The following is a 23,600-nucleotide window of genomic DNA, read 5'->3' as shown; positions in this document are numbered from 1 at the left end:
CAGGTGAAATACCTAGGCACAGTACTGGACAGCAAGCTGGCATGGAGGCCCAATGTAGTGGAAAGGGTGAAGAAGGCTACCATTGCGCTTTATGCATCCAAGAAGATGCTCAGCAGCACATGGGGCCTGTCACCTGCTCTAATGCACTGGATCTACATCTCGGTGGTGCGACCAACTCTGCTGTATGGAGCCTTAGTGTGGTGGCAGGCTATTGAAAAGAAGACATACCATAAGCTTAAGGAAAAGACTCAGCGACAGGCTCTACTCTGTATTACAGGGGCGCTGAGGTCAACCCCAACAAAAGCACTCGAAACCATACTCGGAATCGACCCCCTGGACGTTCACGCTCGCCTGATTGCGGAAAAGGCAGCACAACGCCTTATAGCATCAGGAAACCTATCCATACAAGGATACGGGCACAGTTCAATTGGCAGGGACATGACCAGATCAACTGATTACATGACCCCCCAAACTTGCCTTGGCGTCAAAACAACCACATCTTTGGGACCTGAAGACTGGAAAATTGGAAAATCACCGAGATATGTTCATGGGCTGTTGGAGCAGCGGCTCCAACTGTGTGCGCTCGAGCTTACGGTGCAGATTCATGCTCCCCAGATTCTCAATAATGGTCACCAAGGAGGCAACACCCTGCTGCTGCTGTTGCTGCTGCTGCTGTTGCTGCTGTTGCTGCTGTTGTTGGATCTGCTGCTGGTGCAGAGGGTGGCGCTGTTGAGCCGGCTGTGAGATGGTGCGTGTGAGGGCGCCATGGAGGCGGTGCTGCTGCGACTGTGACTGCTCCATGCTGATATCCAGGACGAGTTGATCCGCTGTCTGCTGCTGATGGTGCTGGTGCTGCTGTTGCTGCTGCGGCTGGTGATGATCGCTGGCCACCTGCGAATGGGAGAGATACGTTGAAATCAATTTCCATTGCTGCTTGGGGATACGTAACGCGAATGTTTCGCAAAAACTCAAAAGACTCAAAAGGGATCGGATGATAAAGAGAGAGAGGGCGAACGAACAAGGGCGAAAGAGGGCGACGAGTAGCAAAGACACGGCTCAAATGGTGTTGGATACTTTTACTTTTAACTTGACCTATAAGCAAAAAAAAAACCCCCCCACACACACACACACAGAGACACATTGGTCTAGCGGCAGCGACTGCAGCAACAGCGCTATTTCGGTAAGCAGCGACTGAGGCAGAGGCAGCGACAGCGCACCACTTGCAGCGTGGGGATATTGCAAGAGTCACCAATGCTTATAATTTTCCACACATTAACCAACGACACACGGACACAGGAACACACGAATACACTCCCATACCGCTGCTGGACAAAGGGCTGTGGGGGGCCACCATTGGCCACCAATGGGAGGGTGGGGGGTACCTACTTGCTCCTTTGTTGTTCCGTTTTGCTTATCCTTTATCCTGAACTATTTTCTGTTGGACTTGACTTTATTTTTGTTATCGGAATCGAATTTGAATGTGGAATATCTACATATTTTAGAGTTGTGATCACTGAATGTCACAGGTCACTGTGATAGATAAATATAGATACAATATAGTATGTGAATTTGTACGTGGAGCAGGACCCTTTGATTCCGACATCAAATCGAATATTTTAGACTGGTGTTTTCCAGTGCAGACCCGATCCTAATGTTCTGCATGTTCCTAATGTGGGTGCTGTTATACATCTACACGCATCCAATTGTCTACAACGCCTGGTCAGACTTCACTCTGAAACACTAGTCATATTCTGGTCGGCAAACAATGAAACTACTAAAACGAGGGGGAACGTTGTGAGTTGCTGCGGACACCGCAACTCTACGGTTATACTCGATACTAAGTCAGTATGGCTCTCCTCCGGCAGACGCCGCTAATATTAAACGACACGACAAAGAGTGCGTGCGAGAGAGACAGAAAATCAGTCTGAGCGTGACGTCGGGCGCTGCGTAGCCACTGCAAATTGATTTGTTCCTATTGGCTATAAAAATGATCTGATCTGATCCAGATTCAGATTCAGCAATCTGATAGATATGGTCATTATCTATGATTCTGCGTTTTTAGTTTTCTCGAATGTGAAATATTGTGGATGCAACAGATTTTCGTCCTTTGTGTGGGCGGAAGGAAGTGGGGCGAAATTTTGAGATACACGTTTTATTGTAACATCTAACAGGAGTGCGGATACCAAATTTGGTTACTCCAGCCTTAATAGTCTCTGAGATTTTTGAATATCCCCAGATTTTCGTTCTTTGCGGGGGCGGAAGGGGGTGTGGCGAAATTTTGAAACAAACTCGTCTCGGTCCGATATATTAGGAGTGTGGATACCAAATTTGGTTGCTCTAGCTTTTGTAGTCTCTGAGATCTAGGCGCTAATGTTTTACTCTAAGCAAAGCCGCCTATGCTACGTGTGTGTTAGAGAGAGACAGGGCGAGAAAAAATGAAATTGTTTTCTTGATGCTGGCTATAATAATAATACGATCCAATTCAGATTCCGCAGTCTTAAAGATATGGTCATTCTCTACAATTCTACGTTTTTGGTTTTCTCATATCTTTAAAATTGTGGATGCCACAATTCCACTTCCGTCCTTTGTGGGGGCGGAAGTGGGCGGGGCGAAGTTTTGAAATATTTTTGTAGCAGTGACATATCACAGAAGTCTGGATCCAAAACATCGTTGCTCTAGCTCTTATAGTCTTTGAGCACTAGGCGCTGAAGGGGACGGACAGACGGACAGACGGACAGACGGACGGACGGACGGACGGACAGACGGACAGACAGACAGGGCTCAATCGACTCGGCTATTGATGCTGATCAAGAATATATATACTTTATGGGGTCGAAAACGATTCCTTCTGGACGTTACACACATCCACTTTTACCACAAATCTAATATACCCCAATACTCATTTTGAGTATCGGGTATAAAAATAGATTTTTTCGTATGTCGAAAATTGTGCTTTTGTAAGCTATGTTGGCCGTTTGACTTTTTTTTTAGTTTTTCTCGTTTTGTACCAATTTTAAGTCTGCTTCAACTTTTTGTTTTTCCTTGGCTATATCTTTCGTGATAGGGACAGTTGTGCCAACCGATTGGAACCAGAATTTGTATTTGCAAAACAGCCTGAAAGTATGCCATAATTTATAAATAAATCCACTCTTGAAGTGACTGCTACGAAACCATGAAATATGCCTGCTACGAAACTATTTAAGGTGCTGGCTATGCAACTATGCTCTTTGGGTGCTATGAAACTCTGGAAGCCGGCGCCTATGAAACTATGAAAATGGCTGCAATGACGCAACTGAAGCTTCTTGAACCTGCTGCTACTTGGACCTTGGCTCTGATGCTATGCTATGCTACTTTCCCAGTCGGTCAATTGTGGCGTTTTGATACCTCAAGATCCTCTCTGATCGTTCAGGTGCAAATGCCTTGTGGCGGGAACCGAATGGTTTGAAAATAACATAAAAAAAAAGGTTTGCAGATTTTGCAATCGGTGTGCCGGACGGTGTCTCCGCCGGACCGATAGCGTACCGTCGCCGTCACCGTCACCCCGTCGACAGACGCCCTGGAAGAGAGATTGGCGATAACCCCCGCCATAGGCAGCGGCCCCGTTGCTGTTGGGTAAATGGAATCGACTTTGGTTTTTTTTGTTTCATTTATTTTGTAACGCTTTCATTTAATTGCTAAATAACCTAAAATTCGCCGTAAACTAAATGGTTTTCACTTCATAAAAATGTAATTTACTATATAAAAATACACAGTTGTGTTGCAATGGAAGCATAAATAGGCATGTTTCAGCATGTAACAAAATTCATGTACAGTTGTGTTCGATCCTGATCGGTTGTTGTCTTTTCTCGTTGCTGTCTTTTGTGCGGAAGAAATCTATGAACTATCTTGGTATATAGATTGTATGATTACATAAATAACGAACAAGGCATTGTAGTATATAATAAGTATATTGTATAAATAATGAATAATTCAACTGGCATTCAAAAACTCTTTCATGTTCCTCTCTGATATTGATTATGTGGGTCATTCCAGAGTTCTCTCTCTTTCTCGCTTCCGATTAGCATAGTATTCATTATTACTTTAAAGGGAAGACGATGTGGGGCGTAAGGCGTAGAGTAAAGGGTTCCATTTGATAAGGCCACATATTGACGGTCGTACGATTTTGTTTTGTGTTTCTGTGCTTGTTTGTTGTACAAAGGGAAGAGCATGTTTTTATAAAAAGAATTATCGTATAGTAATAACCAAAAGCTGAGGGTTTCAGTTACGTCTAAGTTTAAGTATAAATACAGCAAAAAAAAAAAAAAAACAGTAATTTATATTGGTTTTTTTACATAGTATCATTATGTGGTAGACCTTTGCACTCTGCCGTAACAAGTGGGGATTGATTGGGTAGATAGTAATTAAATACAAATAAATAGTTAATGCCTTTTTTTGTTGTTTTGTTTTTTCACTCTTTCTCAAGACTATACATAATTTGTGTGTTTTCTGTATTTGTTTCATATTCATATATAATATATTAATAATAAGGCACTTTGAGAATTATATACCCCCCACATTTGATTGATCAACGAGCGCGCTCTCTCTTTCTCTATCTCTCCATCTCTCTCTATTCCTCTCTCTGTTTTGAATTTTTTTCGAATTATTCCGCTGCTATTGTTTCAAATTGTACATAAATATAATACCACTGCCACTGTGAAATCAATCGAATTAATATAAATAGTTAAATATTGGATTGTTGTGATTGGTTTTAAATGGGACAATGACAAAAAGTAAAAATAAGGATTCCAAAATTATCTATCCATTGAGGTGGAATTGTACATAAATATGTACATAAATGTATGTAGAGGGTGTCGTGTCTGTGTGTACATAGGGGGCTTTCCCTCGCAGGAGCGTAAGGTTTTGTATATATATATATAAATAATATAGGGGCTGCTCTTCTCTTCTCGCGTAACACTAACAATTATAATTATATAACTGCACCCAAAATAAGAAATCAAGAAAAATATATAAAATAAATTAATTTAAATAAAAATATATAATAAACAAAATGATTCATTCTGAATATACCATATAAAAAAAACATAAAATTATCAATGGTCAAAATATATACGTTTGTATGTGTATGTGTGTGCTTGTGTGTGAGTGTCAGTGTGGTGTTTTTTTTTTTTTTTTTTTTTAATTCTGTATTAACTCTTAATTTTATTAAATTTTATAAGCCTGGGACTTAACTATAGCTAGACAGGGAGCTGTATTGAGTTGGAGAGACCGGCAGGAAGTTCCGGGTCTCTGCGGGACGGCCGCAAAGCAATGCTTCGCAGGGACCATGGTTCCTCCTAGCCACTCTCCTTCCTTCGGCGCTCGCACCTACGCAGCTCCTTCATGGCGCCGGCTGCAAAGTTGCTCCAGGCCGACCATACCATGGGGTCTTCCACAATCGCCTCGATCAAGTTGTTCGGCGTGAGCTGCCCGCCGGCGGCTCGCCACAACTCCTCCCTAATAAGTGAGAAGCGCCTACATTGAAAAATGATGTGCTCAGCGTCTTCAGTGGCGTCGACACACCACGAGCAGTTCGGCGAGTCCTCGTGGCCGAACCTCCAAAGGTAATGGCTGAAGCAGCCGTGTCCGCTCAGAAGCTGTGTGGAATGGAAATTGACCGCACCGTGTCGCCTGCCGATCCAATATCGGACATCCGGAATCAGGCGGTGTGTCCACCGTCCGTTATCAGAGCCGTCCCAGCGGCTTTGCCATGCTCTGAGGCTTCCTTCACGGGCCTGCTTGCGCGCGTCTCTCCTTGCCGCGACGGCCCGGATGGCTTCGGCCACGGCCCTCTCCTCAAGCACCAGAAGGTCGATAGGTAGGACACCCGCCAGTAATAGGGCAGCGTCGTCGGATATGGTCCGAAAGCCGCAGCAGATCCGGAGCGCGCAGAGGCGATGAGTGGCTTTTACGCCCCTAGCGTAGCTGGCAACTTTAATGCCATCCGCCCATACGTCTGCTGCGTAGGTCATGGCTGAGCGGACTACGCTGGTCAGCAGAATCCTCCTCTCCTGCTTCGAGCCACGGGTGTTCAGCAGTATTCGGAACAGCGCCCGACTCGTGTTTGCCGCTTTCTCCTGGACGTAGCTTAGGTGTTCACGGAAACTGAGCCTGGTGTCGATCATCACGCCCAGATACCGAATGGCTCGTTTCGACGATAGTCTCTGGTCGCCAACCCTGATGTGAGCGGTCTCCACAGTCGAACGGGTGCTCACCAATACTGCCTCGGTTTTATGAGCGGCAAGCTCTAGTCCCGCAGAACGGAGCCAGTCTGCAATCAGCTGGATTGCGGTGTCGCAATTTGCTTCGACGACGTCCAGGTGCTTGGCTACCACCGTCAGGGCGACATCATCTGCGTAGCAGGTTAGCTGACATCCGCCTGGAAGTGCTAATTTCATGACTCCATCGTAGGCAATGTTCCATAAGAGGGGACCCATCACTGATCCTTGGGGAACGCCTGCCGTTATGCCGTGAGTCTGCGCGCCGGCCGCCGTATTATACTCCAGCAGTCTCCCCTCGAAGTAGCTCCTTACGATTGCCTGAAGGTATTGGGGTACACCGCGCCGGTTAAGTGAGTCCAGGATGCACTCCCACTTCACCGTATTGAAGTTGTTCCTGATGTCTAGGGTGACAATCAGGCAGTATTCCTTCTTGCCGTCCTTCCATCGAGTTCCCTCCACTGCCTTGGAGGCTATGTCGACTACCCTGCCTATGGCGTCCACCGTTGACCTCCCACTCCTGAAGCCGTATTGGTTTGGTGAAAGTCCCCCAGCATCCTCGACGGCGTTGTCCAGTCTTCTACGGATTATCTGTTCCAGAGTCTTCCCCAGCGAGTCGATTAAGCAAATCGGTCGAAACGAGGAGGGATCGTCCGGCGGCTTTCCTGGCTTTGGCAATAGCACCAGGTGTTGCAACTTCCACTGCGGCGGAAATAGACCTTCCCGCAGGCACTGCGTGAATGCCTTAGCAAACACGTGCGGGTTGTATGCCATCGCCAGTTTTACCGCACGGTTGGGGATTCCATCAGGGCCTGGAGCCTTCTTGGCCTTTAAGCTTTGGGCCAGGGCGACGATTTCGTCCTCCGTGACAGGTTCGACCGAATATGCAAATAACAAAAATTATTATGTCACCAAGGTTTTTCTATTTTTGTCACGATTTTTAGCTGTTTGCGTGTAATTAATTTTTACGCTAATTATTTGGAGACGGAACTTGTTTGTTGCGGGGAAGTTTTCCCCCCAGAAATCTCCATAATTTTGGGATGGATAACTTTTGGTTTGGAACCGTTTTAAAGGGAATCCTTGAAGCTTTTAATATGAATTATCTAGAAGAAGGCTTTTCGGCCTGATATGAGTGTTTCTTTCTACTCGTTCTTTCTTCTCGTTGGATCTCCTTATGGGCGATAGATCTGTGCTCTAATGGTTTCGCTTTGCCAGAGAACAGCCCTCTTTAAGAGGGTGGCAAGCGATTCAATGAGAGACATCTTCCTTTAATACTTTAACTGTTCTCAAGGGAATAGGCGGGAATATTCAACAAATTTACGATTCTAACCTTGATTTATCCGAAACGAAACGAAATTAAACGAACCGAACTGAAACCCATTCCATTCCCTGCGAAAGTTTTGAAGTACAGCATTTTCGAGTGGCCTGAAATTGAAAACTCTCAAGAGTTCTCTTTTGATCTCTCTCTCTCTCTCGCGTTGCCTTTTGCCTGAGAAAAAGTTTTACGCGTCGCGAAAACAGCTGATCCACGGGACAAGTGTTTGCTATCCCCTATCCCCTCTCCCTTTTTCTCTATCCTTTTATATATATGTCTCTCCTTCTCTGTATCTATCTCTCTCCGTTTCTGTCTATCTTTGTGTCCTGCTCCCACAGGAAGCACAAATTAAATTTCCACCATTTGAAACCTTTTAGACTTTTAAAATAATCGCCACTTGATTATCCTTAGATACTATCGGCCCCCACATGCCAGCCAGCCCACTGAGGATGTCCCTGGCCAGCTGAGCGCCCAGAACCTGATCGATGCCATCATCAAGCACCAGATAAGACGCACCAACGACGCCACCGGAGCCACCGGGCGCGAGTACACGCGAGCCCCATTCGTAAGTCATCTAGAGCTGAAACCACCCAACGTGGAGGCATCCCGAGCTAACACAAATTCTCCCTCCCACGCCCTTTTCGCCCTCCAGCAATACCATCGACAGCCGCTGGAGCTGGCGGCGGAGAACAATGGCAAGGCCAACTCCCAGTGCCCGAACGTCATCAACATTGATCTGGACCAGGAGCGCCTCTCCGCCGCAACCGCCGGGGCGACGGCTGCCATCCAGCAGCAGCAGCAACAGCAACAGCAGCAGCAGCAACAGCAACAGCAACAGCAGCAACAGGGTCCTCCGCCGCAGCAGCAGTCGAGCCAGTCGCGATCCGTTCACGGATCGATGCGCGGCCAGCCGCATACGCCCACATCCCAGGCGCAGGGTCCCGGACCAGCACCCAGTCCCCAGCAGATCCACACCAAGAGCATCACCTTCGGAGAGCTCACCGACTCGATCATCACCAACGACTACGTCTCCAATCCACACATGCGGCCCACGCCCCCATTCATGACCTACATGGAGGGGCCGCCGCAGACGATGCTTCCGCCAGACCGCTGGAAGCAGAACCGACGCATGCAGCACAAGGCCGAGGAGGCCAAGCACCAGGCGCAGCAGCAGCAACAGCAGCAGCAGCAGCAGCAACAGCAGCAGCAGCAACACCACCACCAGCAGCACCAGCAACAGCAGCAGCACCACCAGCAGCAGCAGGGCATGCCCGGCAGCGGTGGTCCTGGCGGCGGACCCAGTGGGGGACCAGGATCCTCCGGAGGTCCGCCCGGCGTCAGGGCAAACACGCCCGAGGACGGACGCAACATCATCCGCATGCCCCAGCCGGTCAGCCCCCGCAAGTACGCCCAAGAGCTTATGCTCCACCAGGCTGTGGTGGCCGGCGGAGACCCCGGCCACTACTACCTGCCCGGCCCCGGCTCGGTTGTGGGTCGCGTGGGCGTTCCTCCGCCCCCCGACCAGCGTGTGCCGGGCGGAGGCGGTGCGGACGGATCCGTGACCACCATATACAAATACGTGAAGAACCGCATCGCGGAGGTGATGCGTGACGACATCGGCTATTCCAAGAACCGCATCGTGGAAGTGCGATCGGATGACGATCCCGGCGACCTAGTGGCCCAGTCGAACGCAGTCGTAGCAGCGCTCGCCGCCCACATGGTAGCCGCCTTTGAGCACCAGCAACAACAACAGCAGCAACAGCAGCACCGCAGCAAGGATCCCCAGCAGCCGCCGCCGTCGCACGAGATCAGCGTGTCCCGGAAGACGCCCAACCAGTACGAGGTGGTCGACGGCAGCGGTCGACGCTCGGGCGGCGCCGGCTCCAATAGCCACCACCCTGCCGCGGCGGCAGCAGCAGCAGCGGCCAGCGAGCCAAAGCCTCTGCTGTCGTCCAAGTACGAGGCACTGAGCGACGAAGATTAGTTGTGACTGCAGGCGTCGTCGTCGGGTCTACGACATCTGACGGCAGCAGCGACGGCGCCTCCAGCAGCAGCTTCAGCATCAGCAGCAGCAGCGGCAGCAGCAGCGGTAGCAGCAGTCAACAACCCCCTCAGCCCGCTGAGCCTGGTCTACGGCTACGGCTATCGACGGCACCATCCGTCCGTGCAGCCAGCGCACGCTCATCCGCACACGCTACCGCTCCCGCTTCCGCTTACACACCAGCATACGCATCCACATGCCCAGCAGCTTCCGCTACCGCTGTCGCTAACGACGCATCATCAGCCCTCGCCCCGGCACCCCTACCAGCCGACGGCGTTGCCTCCGCCCCTGCAGTCGCAGCAGCAGCATCATCATCACCAGCAACAGCAGGCGCATCAGCAGCAGGCGGCGCAGGCTGCGCAGGAGGCGGCGCAGGCGGCGCAGGAGGCGGCGCATCAGCAGGCGGCGCAGCGCGCGCACCAGCAAGCAGCGGCCCAGCAAGCGCATCTGGCGGCCCAGGAAGTGGCGCAGCAGCGGGCGGCACAGCAGCGGGCACTGTACTATGCGAGCGAGCATTACGCGGCCAGCGGCGGTGGCAGTGCTGCCGGCGGTAATCCGGGCTACTACTGACACCAGCAGGATCAGGATCGTATATAAAGAGCGAAACGATGCACCAACAACTATACGTATATATATACAGATACAGATACAGATACAGATATATCTAGGAACGAAGAGAGAGAGAAAATGTAAAAAGTAAAACACAGAAGAGAGAAACGCGTTGGCATAGGCCATGGGCGATAGGCTTTAAGAGTGCAACGGCAAAAGTAAACACAGCGAGGGCGAGGGAGAGTGAGTGGGTGAGCTGGAGAGATAGAGGGAGAAAGTTAACTGATGCCCAAAATCTTGGCACTCCTCCTCCCTCCCACACACACACATGCACGCACCCATTGTTAGTGTAGTTAGGATTAGCACAAAAGGAGGAGAGCGGAAATGGAAAAGGATTTAAGCTGGAAATCGGCAATCGGCTATTGGAAATCGGAATTCGGAAATCGGAAATCTATTTGACATTTATTTAAATTTGAAGCTTAGATTAGACGCAATTACAAATGAAATTGTTTTTTATTGGACTGGTACATATGTACATACATGCCTCCCACACCACCCCACTACCCCACCCCCCCCTATTCCCCCTTGAGAGACAGAAGCAGACCTGCTGCTGCTGCTGCTCCTGCAACTCTTGGGCCCCACTCTGGACTTCACTCCACTCCACTTCACTCTATCTCTCTCTCTCTCTCTCTCTCTTAGATGGCGCACACACACACATGCACCCGCTCTTTAGATATTTGGATCTCCCCCTTTTAGTTCCCCCACCCCTCCAATGTGAGAGAGCCTTTGGGTTCCATCAATGTCCTTTTTACTGTTCCCTTATGTGTGTGTGTGGGTGTGTAAGTGTATTTTGCGTTTGGTGTCTATTTGCTGTCGTGCAACAAGTGTTTCCCTTCCTTCCCCTCCCCAACCGAAAGCCCCCCCCACGCCCTCAGTCGATAGAACATTGTGAATGGTAGTGACAAAATAACTAAATATATATATATATATATATATATATATATAAAGCACATAAATGTATGTATAACAAGAAGCCACACACACAATATACATATACATATACAAATACATACACACACCGTAAACGTATAGATAAGAGTAAATCAAGAGGAAATATATAGAGAAACACACACTGTTGGGCTGTTCTTAGAAAATAGAAAAAAGATCTAAACATAAAAGGAAAACGAAATTAGAGAAGGAGGTAAATTTATTATTTTAAACTGTAGCATAACCTCTCCCGCCCCGCCCCGCCCTCTCCCAACACACACACACACACACACACATTATTTAAACGACTTTTTGTAAATTTCATAAAAGAAAGAAGAAAAGAAAGAACTGCGCTTTAGTTTAGCGAGAGCATTGTTTCAATCGATCTTATCTATACGTACCACTTTACGATTACGATTACGATTACAATTACGATTACGATTACGATTATTATTCGTTTATATATATATATTATATTTTTTTTCAATTTTATATACGCAAAATTAATTTACGATGGATTTTTGTGTGTTGCATCCACTGTAAGCGAGCGCTATTATTGGATTATGATTATGTACTACGTTTACTGCTAAGCTAATGAAATGTCGCATGTAAGTCAAATAAAGAAACGAAAAAAAGAAAACAAAAGAAAAGAAAAGAAAAGAAACCCCCATACAAATGATACATACGATGCACATGTAATACCATACCTAGAGTTACATATGCAAGACGAGAGCAGGGGCCAGTTGATGGCCAGAGCATTATACATACATATATATACAATATATATTGATGGATGTACGTGTGTATGTATGTATACGTGAACATATATGGGATATACATATGCATATTTTTTTATATAAACCCTATGTCTTACGAAACAGTTTAGTGTTTAGCTATTTTACTGTTTAATTCGTTTTTTTTTAACTTATTTTTTTTTACATGCAAACGCATAAAACAAGAATGAAACCAATTGAAAAACCACAAAACAAAATAATTCAATATTTTTAATACATAATGAAACTAAAACAAAACGAGGTGGAACGTTGTGAGTTGCTGCGGACACCGCAACTCTACAGTTATACCCGATACTAAGTCAGTATGGCTCTCCTGCGGCAGACGCCGCTAATATTGAACCACACGACAAAGAGTGCGTGCGAGAGAGACAGAAAATCAGTCTGAGCGTGACGTCGGGCGCTGCGAAGCCAGTGCAAATTGATTTGTTCCTATTGGCTATAAAAATGATCTGATCTGATCCAGATTCAGCAATCTGATAGATATGGTCATTATCTATGATTCTGCGTTTTTAGTTTTCTCGAATGTGCAATATTGTGGCAATATTGCAACAGATTTTCGTCTTTTGTGGGGGCGGAAGGGGGTGGGGCGAAATTCTGAGACATACGTTTTATAGTGAGATCTAACAAAAGTGCGGATACCAAATTTGGTTACTCTAGCCTTAATAGTCTCTGAGATTTGTGGATGCCCCAGATTTTCGTCCTTTGCGGGGGCGGAAGGGGGTGTGGCGAAATTTGGACACGAAACGGTCAAGGTCCGATATCACAGGAGTGTGGATACCAAATTTGGTTTCTCTGGCTCTTATAGGTTCTGAGATCCTTGAACTCATATTTTGCAATTGACAAAACCGACCATGAAACCTGTGTGTTAGAGAGAGACAGAGCGAGAAAGAATGAAATTGTTTGGTCATCCTCACCGATTCTGCGTTTTTGGTTTTATCGTATCTTTAAAAATGTGGATGCCACAGATTTTCGTCTTTTGTGGGGGCGGAAGTGGGCGGGGCGAAGTTTTGAAATATTTTTGTAGCAGTGACATATCACAGAAGTCTGGATCCAAAACATCGTTGCTCTAGCTCTTATAGTCTTTGAGCACTAGGCGCTGAAGGGTACGGACGGACGGACGGACGGACGGACGGACGGACAGACGGACAGACAGACAGGGCTCAATCGACTCGGCTATTGATGCTGATCAAGAATATATATACTTTATGGGGTCGGAAACGATTCCTTCTGGACGTTACACACATCCACTTTTACCACAAATCTAATATACCCCAATACTCATTTTGAGTATCGGGTATAATAAAAAGAAATACAAACAAATAAAACAAAAGCAGTGTATAACATTTTTCTGATTCTGTTTCGCTCTGGATTAGCTGGATTTATTGTTGAACTGCAAATCCTTGATCCTTGATAGGATCTCCAGGGACTCCATAAGTCATATTTTTCCGATCATCGAAAGCCATTGCACCTCTAGATCAGACTAGAAATGGCGAAGCTATGCCTTGAACAACAGACTACAACAAGATTGCAAGAGCTCCCACAGATATTTACGTGTCGTACTGGACAGGACACTGAACTCCAAGGCCCACACCAATCATGGTTCAGCACCCGGTCGTGGTTGCACCCAAAAACAAGCTAAAACAAGCTGCTCAGAAAAGTGGCTATCTACAAGTCCTCCATATGGAAATATTCATCTCAAATTTACCTCAAATTTCAATGCGGCTGCAAAAACTGATATATATGTATGTATAACTAGAGGGCAAGCCCCCTGCACACTCGCTTCGCTCGCTCACGCCTATATGAGTAAAATATCGAATATAATAGAGAGATATAAGAGTTGCCCAATCGAAATCTGAGAGTTCCTAATGTGGGTGCTGTTATACATCTACACGCATCCAATTGTCTACAACGCCTGGTCAGACTTCACTCTGAAACACTAGTCATATTCTGGTCGGCAAACAATGAAACTTCTAAAAAAAAATAGACGCAATCAAAGAACAATGATATTTACTGTTTTATAATCAAGACGAACCAAGTTACCAACTAGACAGGTCCAGAATTTTTTGGTAAGCTCCACGGAAGAATGCTAAAACCGTAAACATAACAAATATTTAAGGTTATCTTCAAAATTATTATGTCGGAGAAAAACCTTTAAAAAAAACACATTTTTCATTTATGTAACTCTGCAAAAGCAATTAATTTCAACAGTTTCATTTTTTTTGTATAAATTATACATTTTTTTGCATCGGCTGCAAATTGTCACCAAAATTCGTTGATGCGCCAGCAAAAACTTTAATGTACTTTTTTCTATTAATATCGATGTTAAAAATATAGAAAAAGTATTGATAAGGTTCATGATGCATTATAATTCGAATAGATAAAAAAAAATAGATTTTTTCGTATGTCGAAAATTGTGCTTTTGTAAGCTAGGTTGGCCGTTTGACTTTTTTTTTAATTTTTCTCGTTTTGTACCAATTTTAAGTCTGCTTCAACTTTTTGTTTTTCCTTGGCTATATCTTTCGTGATAGGGATAGTTGTGCCAACCGATTGGAACCATAATTTGTATTTGCAAAACCGCCTGAAAGTATGCCATAATTTATAAATAAATCCACTCTTGAAGTGGCTGCTACGAAACCATGAAATTTGCCTGCTACGAAACTATTTAAGGTGCTGGCTATGCAACTATGCTCTTTGGGTGCTATGAAACTATGAAACTATGAAAATGGCTGCCATGACGCAACTGAAGCTTCTTCAACCTGCTGCTACTTGGACCTTGGCTCTGATGCTATGCTATGCTACTTTCCCAGTAGGTCAATTGTGGCGTTTTGATACCTCAAGATCCTCTCTGATCGTTCAGGTGCAAATGCCTTGTGGCGGGAACCGAATGGTTTGGAAATAACATAAAAAACGAGGGGGAACGTTGTGAGTTGCTGCGGACACCGCAACTCTACGGTTATACCCGATACTAAGTCAGTATGGCTCTCCTCCGGCAGACGCCGCTAATATTAAACGACACGACAAAGAGTGCGTGCGAGAGAGACAGAAAATCAGTCTGAGCGTGACGTCGGGCGCTGCGTAGCCACTGCAAATTGATTTGTTCCTATTGGCTATAAAAATGATCTGATCTGATCCAGATTCAGATTCAGCAATCTGATAGATATGGTCATTATCTATGATTCTGCGTTTTTAGTTTTCTCGAATGTGCAATATTGTGGAAGCAACAGATTTTCGTTCTTTGTGGGGTCGGAAGGGGGTGGGGCGAAATTTGGACACGAAACGGTCAAGGTCCGATATCACAGGAGTGTGGATACCAAATTTGGTTGCTCTGGCTCTTATAGGTTCTGAGATCCTTGAACTCATATTTTGCAATTGACAAAACCGACCATGAAACCTGTGTGTTAGAGAGAGACAGAGCGAGAAAGAATGAAATTGTTTTCTTGATTCTGGCTATAATCATTATACGATCTGGTTCAGATTTTGCACTGTAGAAGATATGGTCATCCTCACCGATTCTGCGTTTTTGGTTTTATCGTATCTTTAAAAATGTGGATGCCACAGATTTTCGTTCTTTGTGGGGGCGGAAGTGGGCGGGGCGAAGTTTTGAAATATTTTTGTAGCAGTGACATATCACAGAAGTCTGGATCCAAAACATCGTTGCTCTAGCTCTTATAGTCTTTGAGCACTAGGCGCTGAAGGGGACGGACGGACGGACGGACGGACGGACGGACGGACGGACGGACGGACGGACGGACAGACGGACAGACAGACAGGGCTCAATCGACTCGGCTATTGATGCTGATCAAGAATATATATACTTTATGGGGTCGGAAACGATTCCTTCTGGACGTTACACACATCCACTTTTACCACAAATCTAATATACCCCAATACTCATTTTGAGTATCGGGTATAAATACACAGTTGTGTTGCAATGGAAGCATAAATAGGCATGTTTCAGCATGTAAGAAAATTCATGTACAGTTGTGTTCGATCCTGATCGGTTGTTGTCTTTTCTCGTTGCTGTCTTTTGTGCGGAAGAAATCTATGAACTATCTTGGTATATAGATTGTATGATTACATAAATAACGAACAAGGCATTGTAGTATATAATAAGTATATTGTATAAATAATGAATAATTCAACTGGCATTCAAAAACTCTTTCATGTTCCTCTCTGATATTGATTATGTGGGTCATTCCAGAGTTCTCTCTCATTCCAGAGTTCTCTCTCTTTCTCGCTTCCGATTACCATAGTATTCATTATTACTTTAAAGGGAAGACGATGTGGGGCGTAAGGCGTAGAGTAAAGGGTTCCATTTGATAAGGCCACATATTGACGGTCGTACGATTTTGTTTTGTGTTTCTGTGCTTGTTTGTTGTACAAAGGATTGGGGGATGCTGGGTGAATGGGCGAGGGCGAGGGCGAAGGCGAAGGCGAAGGTGAGGTGTGGCTTGACTGTGTTGATGTTCGTGTTGATGCTGATGCTGGAGCTGCTTAGGGCAGTAGGCTGGACTGAAGCTTCTGCTGGTAGTCCTCCACGGCAGAGCTCAGGCGGTTGAAGACGGGCAAGCGCGGCATCTCCTCCTGCTGCATCGGCGTGCTCATGGTCTTCTGCAGCATCTGCTTGGCCTGTCCTCCCAATCCGCTTCCGCCTGGGCTGCGGCCTGCTGCTGAGCGCGGGCCTCGTCCGCGTTGTGCACAAAGTGGCAGCGCGGCCCGTAGGGGCAGAAGCCGACGCTGTGGAAGGTGCGGCAGTACTCTGTCTTGTACTTGGGATGGCGCTGCAGGTTGCGCAGCTCGTGGAAGCCGTGCGCGAACTGGCACTTCTCTCCGTACTTGCACTCGCCGGCCTCCTCGAACGGGCGGCACAGCTCCGTCTTGTAGCTGCAACACACAAACGAAGGGAAAGAGTAAGTCACATGTAAGGCACGTCTGGCGCATAATGAAAGATCTGACAGATCTTGGTGGAGGGGGGGGCACTCACCGAGATATGTTCATGGGCTGTTGGAGCAGCGGCTCCAACTGTGTGCGCTGGAGCTTACGGTGCAGATTCATGTTCCCCAGATTCTCAATGATGGTCACCAAGGAGGCAACACCCTGCTGCTGCTGCTGTTGCTGCTGCTGCTGTTGTTGGATCTGCTGCTGGTGCAGAGGGTGGCGCTGTTGAGCCGGCTGTGAGATGGTGCGTGTGAGGGCGCCATAGAGGCGGTGCTGCTGCGACTGTGACTGCTCCATGCTGATATCCAGGACGAGTTGATCCGCTGTCTGCTGCTGATGGTGCTGGTGCTGCTGTTGCTGCTGCTGAGGCTGGTGATGATCGCTGGCCACCTGCGAATGGGAGAGATACGTTGAAATCAATTTCCATTGCTGCTTGGGGATACGTAACGCGAATGTTTCGCAAAAACTCAAAAGACTCAAAAGGGATCGGATGATAAGGAGAGAGAGGGCGAACGAACAAGGGCGAAAGAGGGCGACGAGTAGCAAAGACACGGCTCAAATAATGTTGGATACTTTTACTTTTAACTTGACCTATAAGCAAAAAAAGACCTCACACACACACACACACAGAGACACATTGGTCTAGCGGCAGCGACTGCAGCAACAGCGCTATTTCGGTAAGCAGCGACTGAGGCAGAGGCAGCGACAGCGCACCACTTGCAGCGTGGGGATATTGCAAGAGTCACCAATGCTTATAATTTTCCACACATTAACCAACGACACACGGACACAGGAACACACGAATACACTCCCATACCGCTGCTGGACAAAGGGCTGTGGGGGGCCACCATTGGCCACCAATGGGAGGGTGGGGGGTACCTACTTGTTCCTTTGTTGTTCCGTTTTGCTTATCCTTTATCCTGAACTATTTTCTGTTGGACTTGACTTTATTTTTGTTATCGGAATCGAATTTGAATGTGGAATATCTACATATTTTAGAGTTGTGATCACTGAATGTCACAGGTCACTGTGATAGATAAATATAGATACAATATAGTATGTGAATTTGTGCGTTAGCAGGACCCTTTGATTCCGACATCAAATCGAATATTTTAGACTGGGGTTTTCCAGTGCAGACCCGATCCTAATGTTCTGCATGTTCCTAATGTGGGTGCTGTTATACATCTACACGCATCCAATTGTCTACAACGCCTGGTCAGACTTCACTCTGAAACACTAGTCATATTCTGGTCGGCAAACAATGAAACTACTAAGACGAGGGGGAACGTTGTGAGTTGCTGCGGACACCGCAACTCTACGGTTATACTCGATACTAAGTCAGTATGGCTCTCCTCCGGCAGACGCCGCTAATATTAAACGACACGACAAAGAGTGCGTGCGAGAGAGACAGAAAATCAGTCTGAGCGTGACGTCGGGCGCTGCGTAGCCACTGCAAATTGATTTGTTCCTATTGGCCATTAAAATGATCTGATCTGATCCAGATTCAGATTCAGCAATCTGATAGATATGGTCATTATCTATGATTCTGCGTTTTTAGTTTTCTCGAATGTGCAATATTGTGGATGCAACAGATTTTCGTCCTTTGTGTGGGCGGAAGGGGGTGGGGCGAAATTTTGAAACAAACTCGTCTCGGTCCGATATATTAGGAGTGTGGATACCAAATTTGGTTGCTCTAGCTTTTGTAGTCTCTGAGATCTAGGCGCTAATGTTTTACTCTAAGCAAAGCCGCCTATGCTACGTGTGTGTCAGAGAGAGATACGGCGAGAAAAAATGAAATTGTTTTCTTGATGCTGGCTATAATAATAATACGATCCAATTCAGATTCCGCAGTCTTAAAGATATGGACATTCTCTACAATTCTACGTTTTTGGTTTTCTCATATCTTTAAAATTGTGGATGCCACAGATTTTCGTCCTTTGTGGGGGCGGAAGTGGGCGGGGCGAAGTTTTGAAATATTTTTGTAGCAGTGACATATCACAGAAGTCTGGATCCAAAACATCGTTGCTCTAGCTCTTATAGTCTTTGAGCACTAGGCGCTGAAGGGGACGGACAGACGGACAGACGGACGGACGGACAGACAGACAGGGCTCAATCGACTCGGCTATTGATGCTGATCAAGAATATATATACTTTATGGGGTCGGAAACGATTCCTTCTGGACGTTACACGCATCCACTTTTACCACAAATCTAATATACCCCAATACTCATTTTGAGTATCGGGTATAAAAAACGAGGGGGAACGTTGTGAGTTGCTGCGGACACCGCAACTCTACGGTTATACTCGATACTAAGTCAGTATGGCTCTCCTCCGGCAGACGCCGCTAATATTAAACGACACGACAAAGAGTGCGTGCGAGAGAGACAGAAAATCAGTCTGAGCGTGACGTCGGGCGCTGCGTAGCCACTGCAAATTGATTTGTTCCTATTGGCTATAAAAATGATCTGATCTGATCCAGATTCAGATTCAGCAATCTGATAGATATGGTCATTATCTATGATTCTGCGTTTTTAGTTTTCTCGAATGTGCAATATTGTGGATGCAACAGATTTTCGTCCTTTGTGTGGGCGGAAGGAAGTGGGGCGAAATTTTGAAACAAACTCGTCTCGGTCCGATATATTAGGAGTGTGGATACCAAATTTGGTTGCTCTAGCTTTTGTAGTCTCTGAGATCTAGGCGCTAATGTTCTACTCTAAGCAAAGCCGCCTATGCTACGTGTGTGTTAGAGAGAGACAGGGCGAGAAAAAATGAAATTGTTTTCTTGATGCTGGCTATAATAATGATACGATCCAATTCAGATTCCGCAGTCTTAGAGATATGGTCATTCTCTACAATTCTACGTTTTTGGTTTTCTCATATCTTTAAAATTGTGGATGCCACAGATTTTCGTCCTTTGTGGGGGCGGAAGTGGGCGGGGCGAAGTTTTGAAATATTTTTGTAGCAGTGACATATCACAGAAGTCTGGATCCAAAACATCGTTGCTCTAGCTCTTATAGTCTTTGAGCACTAGGCGCTGAAGGGGACGGACAGACGGACAGACGGACGGACGGACAGACAGACAGGGCTCAATCGACTCGGCTATTGATGCTGATCAAGAATATATATACTTTATGGGGTCGGAAACGATTCCTTCTGGACGTTACACACATCTACTTTTACCACAAATCTAATATACCCCAATACTCATTTTGAGTATCGGGTATAACAAAAACGAGGGTGAACGTTGTGAGTTGCTGCGGACACCGCAACTCTACGGTTATACCCGATACTAAGTCAGTATGGCTCTCCTCCGGCAGACGCCGCTAATATTAAACGACACGACAAAGAGTGCGTGCGAGAGAGACAGAAAATCAGTCTGAGCGTGACGTCGGGCGCTGCGAAGCCAGTGCAAATTGATTTGATCCTATTGGCTATAAAAATGATCTGATCTGATCCAGATTCAGATTCAGCAATCTGATAGATATGGTCATTATCTATGATTCTGCGTTTTTAGTTTTCTCGAATGTGCAATATTGTGGATGCAACAGATTTTCGTCGTTTGTGTGGGCGGAAGGAAGTGGGGCGAAACTTTGAGATACACGTTTTATAGTAACATCTAACAGGAGTGCGGATACCAAATTTGGTTACTCTAGCCTTAATAGTCTCTGAGATTTTTGAATATCCCCAGATTTTCGTCCTTTGCGGGGGCGGAAGGGGGTGTGGCGAAATTTTGAAACAAACTCGTCTCGGTCCGATATATTAGGAGTGTGGATACCAAATTTGGTTGCTCTAGCTTTTGTAGTCTCTGAGATCTAGGCGCTAATGTTCTACTCTAAGCAAAGCCGCCTATGCTACGTGTGTGTTAGAGAGAGACAGGGCGAGAAAAAATGAAATTGTGTTCTTGATGCTGGCTATAATAATGATACGATCCAATTCAGATTCCGCAGTCTTAGAGATATGGTCATTCTCTACAATTCTACGTTTTTGGTTTTCTCATATCTTTAAAATTGTGGATGCCACAGATTTTCGTCCTTTGTGGGGGCGGAAGTGGGCGGGGCGAAGTTTTGAAATATTTTTGTAGCAGTGACATATCACAGAAGTCTGGATCCAAAACATCGTTGCTCTAGCTCTTATAGTCTTTGAGCACTAGGCGCTGAAGGGGACGGACAGACGGACAGACGGACGGACGGACAGACAGACAGGGCTCAATCGACTCGGCTATTGATGCTGATCAAGAATATATATACCTTATGGGGTCGGAAACGACTCCTTCTGGACGTTACACACATCTACTTTTACCACAAATCTAATATACCCCAATACTCATTTTGAGTATCGGGTATAACAAAAACGAGGGTGAACGTTGTGAGTTGCTGCGGACACCGCAACTCTACGGTTATACCCGATACTAAGTCAGTATGGCTCTCCTCCGGCAGACGCCGCTAATATTAAACGACACGACAAAGAGTGCGTGCGAGAGAGACAGAAAATCAGTCTGAGCGTGACGTCGGGCGCTGCGAAGCCAGTGCAAATTGATTTGATCCTATTGGCTATAAAAATGATCTGATCTGATCCAGATTCAGATTCAGCAATCTGATAGATATGGTCATTATCTATGATTCTGCGTTTTTAGTTTTCTCGAATGTGCAATATTGTGGATGCAACAGATTTTCGTCGTTTGTGTGGGCGGAAGGAAGTGGGGCGAAACTTTGAGATACACGTTTTATAGTAACATCTAACAGGAGTGCGGATACCAAATTTGGTTACTCTAGACTTAATAGTCTCTGAGATTTTTGAATATCCCCAGATTTTCGTCCTTTGCGGGGGCGGAAGGGGGTGTGGCGAAATTTTGAAACAAACTCGTCTCGGTCCGATATATTAGGAGTGTGGATACCAAATTTGGTTGCTCTAGCTTTTGTAGTCTCTGAGATCTAGGCGCTAATGTTTTACTCTAAGCAAAGCCGCCTATGCTACGTGTGTGTTAGAGAGAGACAGGGCGAGAAAAAATGAAATTGTTTTCTTGATGCTGGCTATAATAATGATACGATCCAATTCAGATTCCGCAGTCTTAGAGATATGGTCATTCTCTACAATTCTACGTTTTTGGTTTTCTCATATCTTTAAAATTGTGGATGCCACAGATTTTCGTCCTTTGTGGGGGCGGAAGTGGGCGGGGCGAAGTTTTGAAATATTTTTGTAGCAGTGACATATCACAGAAGTCTGGATCCAAAACATCGTTGCTCTAGCTCTTATAGTCTTTGAGCACTAGGCGCTGAAGGGGACGGACAGACGGACAGACGGACGGACGGACAGACAGACAGGGCTCAATCGACTCGGCTATTGATGCTGATCAAGAATATATATACCTTATGGGGTCGGAAACGACTCCTTCTGGACGTTACACACATCTACTTTTACCACAAATCTAATATACCCCAATACTCATTTTGAGTATCGGGTATAACAAAAACGAGGGGGAACGTTGTGAGTTGCTGCGGACACCGCAACTCTACGGTTATACCCGATACTAAGTCAGTATGGCTCTCCTCCGGCAGACGCCGCTAATATTAAACGACACGACAAAGAGTGCGTGCGAGAGAGACAGAAAATCAGTCTGAGCGTGACGTCGGGCGCTGCGAAGCCAGTGCAAATTGATTTGATCCTATTGGCTATAAAAATGATCTGATCTGATCCAGATTCAGATTCAGCAATCTGATAGATATGGTCATTATCTATGATTCTGCGTTTTTAGTTTTCTCGAATGTGCAATATTGTGGATGCAACAGATTTTCGTCCTTTGTGTGGGCGGAAGGAAGTGGGGCGAAATTTTGAGATACACGTTTTATAGTAACATCTAACAGGAGTGCGGATACCAAATTTGGTTACTCTAGACTTAATAGTCTCTGAGATTTTTGAATATCCCCAGATTTTCGTCCTTTGCGGGGGCGGAAGGGGGTGTGGCGAACTTTTGAAACAAACTCGTCTCGGTCCGATATATTAGGAGTGTGGATACCAAATTTGGTTGCTCTAGCTTTTGTAGTCTCTGAGATCTAGGCGCTAATGTTTTACTCTAAGCAAAGCCGCCTATGCTACGTGTGTGTTAGAGAGAGACAGGGCGAGAAATAATGAAATTGTTTTCTTGATGCTGGCTATAATAATGATACGATCCAATTCAGATTCCGCAGTCTTAGAGATATGGTCATTCTCTACAATTCTACGTTTTTGGTTTTCTCATATCTTTAAAATTGTGGATGCCACAGATTTTCGTCTTTTGTGGGGGCGGAAGTGGGCGGGGCGAAGTTTTGAAATATTTTTGTAGCAGTGGCATATCACAGATGTCTGGATCCAAAACATCGTTGCTCTAGCTCTTATAGTCTTTGAGCACTAGGCGCTGAAGGGGACGGACAGACGGACAGACGGACAGACGGACGGACGGACGGACGGACAGACGGACAGACAGACAGGGCTCAATCGACTCGGCTATTGATGCTGATCAAGAATATATATACTTTATGGGGTCGGAAACGATTCCTTCTGGACGTTACACACATCCACTTTTACCACAAATCTAATATACCCCAATACTCATTTTGAGTATCGGGTATAAATACACAGTTGTGTTGCAATGGAAGCATAAATAGGCATGTTTCAGCATGTAACAAAATTCATGTACAGTTGTGTTTGATCCTGATCGGTTGTTGTCTGTTCTCGTTGCTGTCTTT

General features: G+C 45.9%; 2 protein-coding genes across 4 annotated transcripts; one reads left to right on the top strand and one right to left on the bottom strand.

Annotated features, from left to right (window-relative positions):
• Positions 1–516: 516 nt before the first annotated feature.
• LOC117186534 (protein TIS11-like) lies at positions 517–17,918 on the bottom strand. 3 transcript variants are annotated; one of them, XM_033387458.1, is made up of 3 exons: positions 17,762–17,915; positions 16,925–17,268; positions 16,207–16,824 (listed from the first exon to the last, which is right to left on the bottom strand). In XM_033387458.1, exons 2-3 carry the CDS (start codon positions 17,173–17,175, stop codon positions 16,542–16,544), a joined length of 534 nt encoding a protein of 177 aa, XP_033243349.1. In that variant the 5' UTR covers positions 17,176–17,268; positions 17,762–17,915; the 3' UTR covers positions 16,207–16,541. The 3 variants fall into 3 exon arrangements, with proteins under 3 accessions (XP_033243351.1, XP_033243350.1, XP_033243349.1); XM_033387460.1 differs by lacking the exons at positions 16,207–16,824; positions 16,925–17,268 and adding an exon at positions 517–891 and having other exon boundaries at positions 17,762–17,918; XM_033387459.1 differs by lacking the exons at positions 16,207–16,824; positions 16,925–17,268; positions 17,762–17,915 and adding exons at positions 517–891; positions 1,387–1,742.
• Positions 7,955–9,659, top strand: LOC117186514 (putative uncharacterized protein DDB_G0294196). The gene is made up of 2 exons (XM_033387401.1): positions 7,955–8,134; positions 8,222–9,659. The coding sequence occupies exon 2, from the start codon at positions 8,468–8,470 to the stop codon at positions 9,551–9,553; it is 1,086 nt and encodes a 361-aa protein (XP_033243292.1). The 5' UTR covers positions 7,955–8,134; positions 8,222–8,467; the 3' UTR covers positions 9,554–9,659.
• Positions 17,919–23,600: the final 5,682 nt, after the last annotated feature.

This window comes from Drosophila miranda, chromosome XR (genome assembly GCF_003369915.1).
Source record: "Drosophila miranda strain MSH22 chromosome XR, D.miranda_PacBio2.1, whole genome shotgun sequence".
Classification (NCBI taxonomy): Eukaryota; Metazoa; Arthropoda; class Insecta; order Diptera; family Drosophilidae; genus Drosophila; species Drosophila miranda.
The sequence above is the reverse complement of the archived record's forward strand: the minus strand, read 5'-3'. Positions and strand labels throughout refer to the sequence as shown.